This window comes from Octopus bimaculoides, chromosome 16 (genome assembly GCF_046866305.1).
Source record: "Octopus bimaculoides isolate indiv1 chromosome 16, ASM4686630v1, whole genome shotgun sequence".
In the NCBI taxonomy this organism is placed as follows: domain Eukaryota; kingdom Metazoa; phylum Mollusca; class Cephalopoda; order Octopoda; family Octopodidae; genus Octopus; species Octopus bimaculoides.
The window spans coordinates 5,057,286-5,067,285 of NC_142943.1; the positions used below are offsets into that span (position 1 = coordinate 5,057,286).

At 35.9% G+C, this 10,000-nt stretch overlaps 1 protein-coding gene across 1 annotated transcript in view; it reads left to right on the top strand.

The window, feature by feature from the left end:
- LOC106872216 (uncharacterized) overlaps positions 1-6,794 on the top strand; it is a 39,367-nt gene extending 32,573 nt beyond the window's left edge. Inside the window, exon 2 of the mRNA XM_052974068.2 lies at positions 4,803-6,794. Coding sequence (XP_052830028.1) covers positions 4,803-5,098 — 296 coding nt within the window. The 3' untranslated portion in view covers positions 5,099-6,794. The remainder of the gene's footprint in view (positions 1-4,802) is intronic.
- The last annotated feature ends 3,206 nt before the right edge of the window (positions 6,795-10,000 follow it).

The window sequence follows — 10,000 nt, forward strand, 5'->3', positions numbered from 1 at the left end:
TATGAATTTCTAAGTTGTCTACGTGTTGGTATTATTAGGTCTATTGCTGTAGCTGCAAGAAAATTCATACTGCTTGGTACTCGACTGGTAACCACGTAGATCCCGTATTTACTCAGGTATCTACAGCTGTTGACCAGATGTGACTCTGGCTCTCTACCGTATGTTTGCCTGTTTACGTGTTTGCAAAGCTGCCTCTGTGTGTATATATGCATGTGTATGCATGTATGAATATATATATGTGTGTGTGTGTGTGTGTGTGTGTATGACATATGTCGAATGCTACAATTTGACGAGTTGACTAGATAACAAGCCCACTCCGATCTTATCTGATTGTCTATCTCAATCTCTTTTCTTCTTTCAGTGTGTTGTGTGTGTGTGTGTGAGAGAGAGACTGTGTGTGTGTGTACATATAATTGAATTGTTTCGCTCCTTCTGTCTCTGCTGTCTTGTTTTGTCTCAGACCCTAAAACTTCATCAGGGAAAAAGAACACAGTACGATGTAGTTGTTTTGAGCAGCAATCCAGTTAATGACTGCTCTACATTGACGTTAGATAATGTTGTCTGCTGACAGCTGGTGGCTGGGAATGGCATATGGGGCATGATGGCGGGGGACATGATGGAGATGAGGATTGTGGTGATGGTGTTGGTGGTGGCATCAATTGAAATGGAGGGCTAATGCTGGTGGTGCTCTGCGATAGCGCTATTGGAGTATATATACATAATGATTGTAAAAGTAGTTTCAAATTTTGACACAAGGCCAGCAATTTCGGAGGGAGAGGGGCTAAGTCTATTACATCGACCCCAGTGCTTAACTGGTACTTAGTTTTATCGGTCCCGTAAGGTTGAAAGATAAAGTCGACCTAGGTGGAATTTGAACTCAGAACTTAAAGACGGACGAAATGCCTGTAAGCATTTTGCCCGACGCGGTGACGATTCTGCCAGCTCGCTGCCTTAATTGGTAATATAGTATGAGTGATAGCTTGTTGTTGTTGTTGGCGGCGGCGATGGTGGTGGTGGTGGTGGTGGTGGTGGTGGTGCTGGTGGTATTTAGCGAAGTAGTGTGTGGGGTATGGGGAAATTGTGATAGTGATGACGATGGTGATGGTGGTGGTTGTTACAAGCGACGGTTGTGGCGCTAGTGGTATTATTCGTAGTGGTGGGTCATTTGGTTGTGATGGTCATGTTGGTAGTAGTGATGACAGTGAACGTGGTAATGGTGGTGGTGGCAGTAATAGTAGTGGTGAGATAGTGGTACTAGAGGTGAAACCGACAGTTGTAGTGTTGGCCATGGTGGTGGCTGTGTTGGTGATGCTTGTGGAGTGATATGAAAAGGGTAGAGGGGAGAGGAGTCACATTATTGTCACAAATCTCGCGATCTCTTCTAACATGACGGGATTTCACGATATTCATTTGGATAAGGAAAACATTTTAATGAAAGAGAATAAATGCAGAAAAAAAAGCTAAACAAAAGATGGCATCTTGGCCATTGTTGTTATTGTTGTAGTTTGAGAATAGATGGCTATATAGGTCACCGTTCTGCTGTCGTTGCTGCTGCTGCTGCTGCTACTGCTACTACTACTACTACTACTACCATCATCCACTTTGACTGTACTTCAATATGAAGGGTGTTGGCACGCTCGAAATGAGAGCAGTGGAGCAGGTGGTAGAGGGCTGATCGAGTGTCCATTGGACTCCTATTGGACTCCTGGTTCGGATTTTTAACAGGGACGCACTGCGTTGTTGACAGTTACGGGTCATATTCATGGGCATTGTGGCATCTGCTTGCAGCTAAGCAGACTGGGCTGTTGATAGTTACGAGTCTTGGTCATGGACTCAGTACAGTGATCTAAATCATATTGCAAACTAATAATTAATAACGACCGAAGCAGTGTCAATACCAAAAGGTATTGTGTGAGATTCTCTCGGGTAAATTACGCAGTATTCTGTTTTCTAACACAACCTCCACATTAAGCTGGAGATCAAGATTATCTTTTGGTATTAATATTGCTTTGATCGTTATTAATTATTTTTTAATAAGCCCACAGGATAGTTGCGACATCAGTGTCTGAGTAGACACTGAGATTCTATATATATCATTGACGGGAGATTCGGCTGTTATGCCAGTGCTGGATATCTGTCACTGAGGGATTCATAGCAGGGTGAAATTACGAGATCTGACCGTTCCGGTGGCCGTAGCAGACGATTTTAGTCTGTTGACGATGTAATTACGAGTGCTTGCATGTACGAGAAGTTCTTATGAGAGGTCCTCTCCAGGTAAATAACGTATATTCCATGTTCTAACGCAACTGTCGTATTAAGTTGGAGACAAAGATTACCTTTGATAATCACATCGTAGTATCGGTTTAGAACTAGGTAAACAGGACTATTGACAGTTAAGTATATTGGTTGTGGATATAGTACAATGAAATCTGCCACACTGGTACCTACATACAGCCAGGTAGGCTGTTGTCAGTCATGTGCAGTACCTACTTGAAGTTATTTTGGATGAACGGCTGTAATAAATTTATGTAGTAAATTGTTATTCCGAACAATGGTTCTGACTTACAGCAAGGTAGGCTGTAACTATTGACAGCGAAGTGTTTCTGTAATAAAGTGAAGTTGTAGTTTGTTGCGATAAAAACACTTTAAAGTAAAGAAAAGTTCAGTTTAAAGAAAGTTCTGAAAAATTCTATTGAAAATGGTAAGAATGATGAAGATAAAGATTTGGCAGTTTAACAGCAGTAAGCATGAGAAAATTTATGGTTAGAATTTCTCTTTTGCTAACAGATCATAGAATGGAATATGTTATTCATGAAATCAGAAGGAAAACATTTATCAATATTTGAAAATAAAATCGATATTTATTGAGAATACAAGAGATGATTTGGGCAGATTTTTCAACTTATATAATAATAAAAATAATAATGGTAGTAATAATAATAATAATAATAATAATAATAATAATAATAATAATAATAATAATAATAATAATAATAGTAATAATAACAATAATAAGAAGAATGATGATAATGTGTAGTTTTCGCTTTGCTTTTGTTCAAGTTAAATTTTTGAAAATGCATTTTTATGTTTCGAGGGGAAGGGAGAGTTTGGGGGTTAGGAATGAAGTGGGTGGGGTAAGTATCTGTTTTGAAGAAAATATTTATATAAAGTGTTTTGTGTAGAAAAGATGAATATATGAATATTTAATGGTTCTTTTTTGTTTGTTGTGTTTTCTTTCTTTCTAACAATATCTTATGTATCTCTGCCAATATGGATATACGGATGAAGAATTTTTTCTTTCTTTGCACACACACACACACACACACACACACACACACACACACACACACACACACACACACACACACACACACATGTACATATATCTATATGTATACGCATACCCATGTATGCACTTATTTGTATGTGTGTGTACATGTAATTATGTGTGCATGTATACGTGCGTTTTTATGTATATGTGTATGTTTGTATTTGTATGTGTGTATACATCAGCGCAGCCTTCTGTTCCGCTCTGTTGGCTTCTTTCCTGATTCTGCGACACAAAAGAGAAATTAAAATCTTGGAAATCTTTCCAATATTTTCCAACCAATTTCCATTTAAAGAATCTCAAATGGGGAAAGGTAATAGTGGCGAGATAGACACATGTATATGTATATATGTATGTGCGTATGTGTGTGTATATATGTGTGTGTGTGTATATATATATATGTGTGTGTGTGTGTGTGTGTGTGTGTGTGTGTGTATGTATATATATTTATATGTATCTATATGTATATATATATGTGTGTGCGTGTGTATATATATATAGGAAATAGGGACGGAGAGATTGAGAGAGTAAAAGTGGGGTATATAACTTAGAGGTGTGGGCTATTGTAGAGAGAGACTGATTGATGGGAGGAGTAGATAGAATGAGGGCTAGGTGGTCAGAGAGAGAGAGAGATGGAAAAGGGAATCGAAGCGTATATGAGGAAGAGAGAGAGAGAGAGAGAGAATAAGCGATTAGGAAATATTTGATGTGAACAATATGTGTCTTATTTTCTATTTTGTTAAAGAATTATCAAATTTAACGCAAGAAAAATGTGGATTATAAATGTATAAATATGTACTTATGCACATATATGGATGCGTGTATAATGCTAAGGGGAATAAAAATAAATTAAATTCTTAGTGTTGAGTAATATTTATTTCAAGAAACTTGAAATATAAGTCCCACTGGCTATCGGTTTCATCTCTTGAATCTTCAGAATCTCTAAAATTTGATAACTGTTCAAACAACGGAAAATTCTTGAAGCACTTGCATGTCTGTCTTAATATCAACTGTTTTTAGTGCTGCGATAGTTCTTCAGGATTCTGTGATAACCGTTACGATTTCTGCTTTCGCTGCTAAGTTTCCCTACGTTCTTGGTATTAAAATCCAACATCTTTCTTCTTCTTCTTCTTCTTCTTCTTCTTCTTCTTCTTCTTCTTCTTCTTCTTCTTCTTCTTCTTCTTCTTCTTCTTCTTCGTTTAACGTCCGCTTTCCATGCTAGCATGGGTTGGACGATTTGATTGAAGACTGGTGGACTAGGAGGCGACACCAGGCTCCAATCTGATTTGGCAGAGTTTCTACAGCTGGATGCCCTTCCTAACGCCAACTATTCTTCTTCTTCTTCTTCTTCTTCTTCTTCTTCTTCTTATTATTATTATTATTATTATTATTATTATTATTATTATTATTATTATTATTATTATTATTATTATTATTATTATTGAATTTTGAATATTTCAATTTGTATTTCCAGGTCCTCGCTCGCGGAAGATGAAAAGGAAAGAGAAGAAAGCTGACGAAAAAAGACCCCGAACGGCTTTTACTCCGGAGCAACTTCATCGATTGAAACTGGAGTTTGATGTTGGCAAGTATCTGACAGAAGAAAGGCGCCAAGCGTTGGCCAAAGAACTCGCACTAAATGAATCGCAGATCAAAATCTGGTTTCAGAACAAACGAGCCAAGATGAAGAAAGTTTCTGGACCTAAAAACCCTTTGGCTTTGCAACTGATGGCTGAGGGCCTGTACAACCATCAAACACACAAGGACTGAATCGTGTGTGAATTGCGTATACATATATATATACAAACGTACACATATGCATACGTGCGTTCGTTTTACGTCGTTCCATGCTAGCATGGGTCTGGCTAATATGTTATTGAAGTAATATTTAACAGCCGGTTGGTCTTCCTGACGCTAACCTTTACCTGTTTTTCAAGTGAGGGATTTTTTATTCGACACGGCTTCGAAGGTACGAAGCGAGCGGGCGATTCGTTGACAGGAGAAATACCTACCAGAACACCGTATGAACGTCGTGACTTTCGAATAAGCGAGTGGCAGATGTAAACACAGTCATACACACATCTGTATTTAACACACAAATTCTCAGTATAATACATTCTGCAGTCTCCCAAAGGATTTCAACTCAGGCGGCACTAAACAGCAGTTTGAGCCGGAGACTGTGCTTCTAGAGAAGATCAATAGCTAAGCATATGTAAGCTTCCTCAGTCTGTTTGGCTGATGAAATGCTTCCTTGAATACCTCACAGACGAGCAGATTGCGTGAGTGAGGAAAGTCAGATTGGTGTACGTAACAAAAGCACAAACCCACCCAAGTTGTGTCCTATCAAACCACAGCAGTATGGGAAAAAATGGTTGCTAAAGTAAACCCCTATTGTTGTATATTAATGTTTATATATAAAATGTCATGTAATAGCATATATTCTCTAGGAATATTTATAATGCAAATCTTTGTATATACATATATATATATATTTGAGCGTGAGGGTGTATATTATATAATATAAAGGATTGAAAATCAAAAACGTGCAACGAGTCAGTTTAGTCTGACAGGAATTTAAAAAAAAATAAAACAGGGAACTAATAGCAGAGCTTCAAACGAAGAATTTTGTACTTTATAGACAGAAACATGATGCCAAGGAAAGGGAACCAACTTTAAACAACCATATCTGTAAATATACATACATGCAAAAATACACACGCGTGTGTATATGCACACGTAGATATGCATATAACAAGACTATTTAATTCTTTCTGTATTTTTTACTATTATCGATTTGTCATCGATTTCGTCATTTCTGAATATCTGTTTCCAAATTGCCATGAATTTCGTACTTTCCGAATTAACACCGCAGGTTTTAATCCATACGCATTTACACGCACACGGCCACACACACACACTGAACTGGAAGAAACACGTTTCTGACACTCAAACGATTCCACCAATCCACAATCTTTGGGATTAATAATAATAATAATGGCCTGAAATTTTGGAGGAAGGGTGCTAGTTGATCCCAGTGCTCGACCGGTACTTATTTTATCGACCCAAGAAGATGAAAGGCAAAGCTGATCTCGGCGGGATTTGAACCCAAAACGTAAAAGATTCTGCCAGCTCGCCAACTTAGTACTAATAATAGCACCAGTCGTACTTTATGGTATTAACAATAATTTAAAGGATTTGAACGAATGACGGCGAAGTTTTCATTTTGGAATTTATTTCAATTATTTTTATGTCATATGTGAATCTATTTCGTTTTTTTCCCATTTTTTTTTTGTCTCTCAAACTGTTGTACAAAAGTTATCATCGAAGAATTTTTAGTAAACAAGGAAGAAGAGGAGAGAAAAAACAATTTGGCGAAAGTAAAAAGGAAGAAAAAAAAGCAGACATAAATTAAAAATAAATAAAACAGTAAATAATGTTAAATAAAAATGTGAAATATTTACACAAACTTTTCGGTGTTTTTCTCTTTTAAGTATTTTATTGTGTATTATTTTATTTTATTTTTTTAATATATTTGCGCCAGTCATTGGACTACTGTCACGAGGAGTTTAATGGTTCAATTCGATATATGTAATATCATCATCCTCATTATCATCATCGTTTAACGTCCGCCTTCCATGCTAGCATGGGTTGGACGATATGACTGAGGACTGGTGAACCAGATGGCTACACCAGGCTCCAATCTAATTTGGCAGAGTTTCTACAGCTGGATGCCCTTCCTAACGCCAACCACTCCGAGAGTGTATATATATATATATATATATATATATATATAAGTACTGCATAACGATAAAGAATATATCTGAGACGCTTAACTAAGGATTGAATATGTTAAAAGAAAATACTGGAATGTTTGCAGGCTCTGATTAACTCTACCACCCAGTCAACCAGATTTTTTGTTATCCAGACTTGGATGAGAGAAGAATGTGGTGGCATCACGTGATCTTATGAGAAACTTGGCAACAGGAATATTATTATTAGTTCAAGACATAATCTAGTTTTCTGAATGGGAGAAGAGAAAATGATGGATTTATTCATATTGAAGATTACCTCAGATATATGTTACTAGTCCATCTAGGACTACATTCTGAAAAAGTCCTTCACTTTTAATTGAGAGAAGACTATATAGAATGAGCATCAAATAAAGGAGAAAGGATAGCAAAAATTAGGAGTCGATGGGCTAAGGCCATGCTGGGGCATCACCTTGAAGAGTTTTGTCGAACAAATCGACCCCAGTACATATTTTTAAAGTCTGCTACTTACTCCCAAGACAACAGTCCACACGAGGCTATGACATGAAACAGTTACCATGTCACACTTCACTAGTGCTATTTGATGAAATTTGGCTACTATTTCTAGCAGGACCAACCGCGTGGCTGGCCCCTTCCCTCGTTGCCAACACACATGAAAATATTCAAAAGAGATGCTTAAAACTTCATTTATTTTGGCAAATTTACTCCCAGAGGAATGGTATAATTCTTTGATGTTGTGGGATTATTGCGAAGAATTTCTAGAAGATTATGTGTCGCCTCCTTACACACTTTCAGACACAGACCGCTCTTTGGAATGTTGGTTGGCATGGAAGACATGGTAAATCTTTTTCTGCGAAAACTGTCTTTGACTTGAAAGACAGGATGAATTTTTTTTTTAGAAGGGAATAAAAGAAATCTTAAAGTAAAAGAGAGAAGAAAGACAAGAATTGAAAAACTATAAACAGGAATAAAATTTTAAAAAAAAGGAAGTGAATGAAACAAGGATGGAAAATTGAAAGAAAAATACGAAGAAATTAGAAAGAAAATAGGAACGAGGAGGAATGAAAGAAAAAGATTAAAAGAATGGTTGAAAGAAATAGGAACGAGATGAATGGTTGATGTATAATATCTGAAGAATAATGGTTAATGTGTAACGTCTGGAGTATGTCTGAAGAATAAAGTCTAATGTATGAAGGCGCATGGTTCAGTGGTTAGAGCGTCGGGCTCACAGTTATGAGGTAGTGAGTTCGATTCCCGGACCGGGCTGTGTGTTATGTTCTTAAGCAAGACACTTAATTTCGCGTTGCTGCAGTTCGCTCAGCTGTAGAAATGAGTTGCGACGTCACAGGTGCCAAATTGTATCGGCCCCTTTGCCTTTCCCTTGGATAACATCGGTGGCATGGAGGATAGGAGAGGCTGGTATGCATACGCAGACTGCTGGTCTTCGATAAAACAACCTTGCTCGGACTTGTGCCTCGGAGGGGAACTTTCTAGGTGCAATCCCATGGTCAGTCATAACCGGAGGGGGTCTTCTAAATAATACATGTTTTGGATCTGATAGATATCATTAAATCCAACAGACTAAGAATTCTTTCAGTTTGCCACTTTGGGAATGGTAGAAGGAAAACGATATAAAGGAGTTACACACACGCATGCATATACATACATACATACATACATACATATATATATATATATATATATATATATATATATATATCTGTATATATATCTATATGTATACATTTATGTGTATTTATATATATATATATATATATAGCTATATATACACATATATATATATATACATTTATATATATATATATATATATATATATATATATATATATATATATATATACATTTATATATATATATATATATATATATATATATATATATATATATATATATATACACATATACACAAAGAAGGAGAGAGAACGAGAGTTATTGATAAAAGGGAAGATAGAAATGGAATGGAAAAAGATCCGTAAGAAAAGTCCCCCTCAAAAAACTCCATTAAATTTGTATTTTTGAAATAGAAATATGCAAAATTGAATAAAATAAAATAAAAAAGATGAATGGAAAAAAAAAGACGGAAAGAAAAGTTTTAAGTTTTGAAGAATAAAAGAAATTTGGAATTGTTCTGTGAAATGTAAAGTTTAGAGAAGAAAGAGACAGGTGTGTGTGTGGTGGGAGAAATGTCTTGGAGAAAGTCTTTGGTGGGAATTGGTAAATGAGACATGAAGATATTTGTAAATGTTGCTGTGTGTGGCATCTACACTTGTATGTAGTTATGTGTGCAGGTATATATATATATATATATATATATATATATAAGTATGTATGTGTATGTAAGCTGGTTTGTATGCATATATACCTTTGTACGTATGCATATATATATATATATATATATATATATATATATATATATATATATATATATATATGTGTGTGTGTGTGTGTGTGTATGTATTTGCATATGTATGAGTGTGTATGCATGTAAGTATATATGTGTGTAGGTATGCGTGCATATCTATCTCTCTCTCTCTCTATATATATATATATATATATAAATGAGAATGTATGTCTGTGTGAATCCCTAAAACTCCAGAACTACACAACCAATTTCATTCAAATTTTACACATGCCTTTCTTAGGGTCCCGGTTGTGTTTTAGTCAAAAAATTTTTTTAACTTCTTACATAGTTCGAGCCCACAGCAACATATCTTCTCCACTATTTAAGTATTACGTGTCAAAAGTGAAACAAAAACACTCATGTCAAATACCTTCACTTTAAAAATGAAACTATTCCACTATTTCAGTATCAAAACTGAAACAATCACATTTTGATACTGTAATTTTGGGGGGATTAATTTACACTGCATACGAAAATACA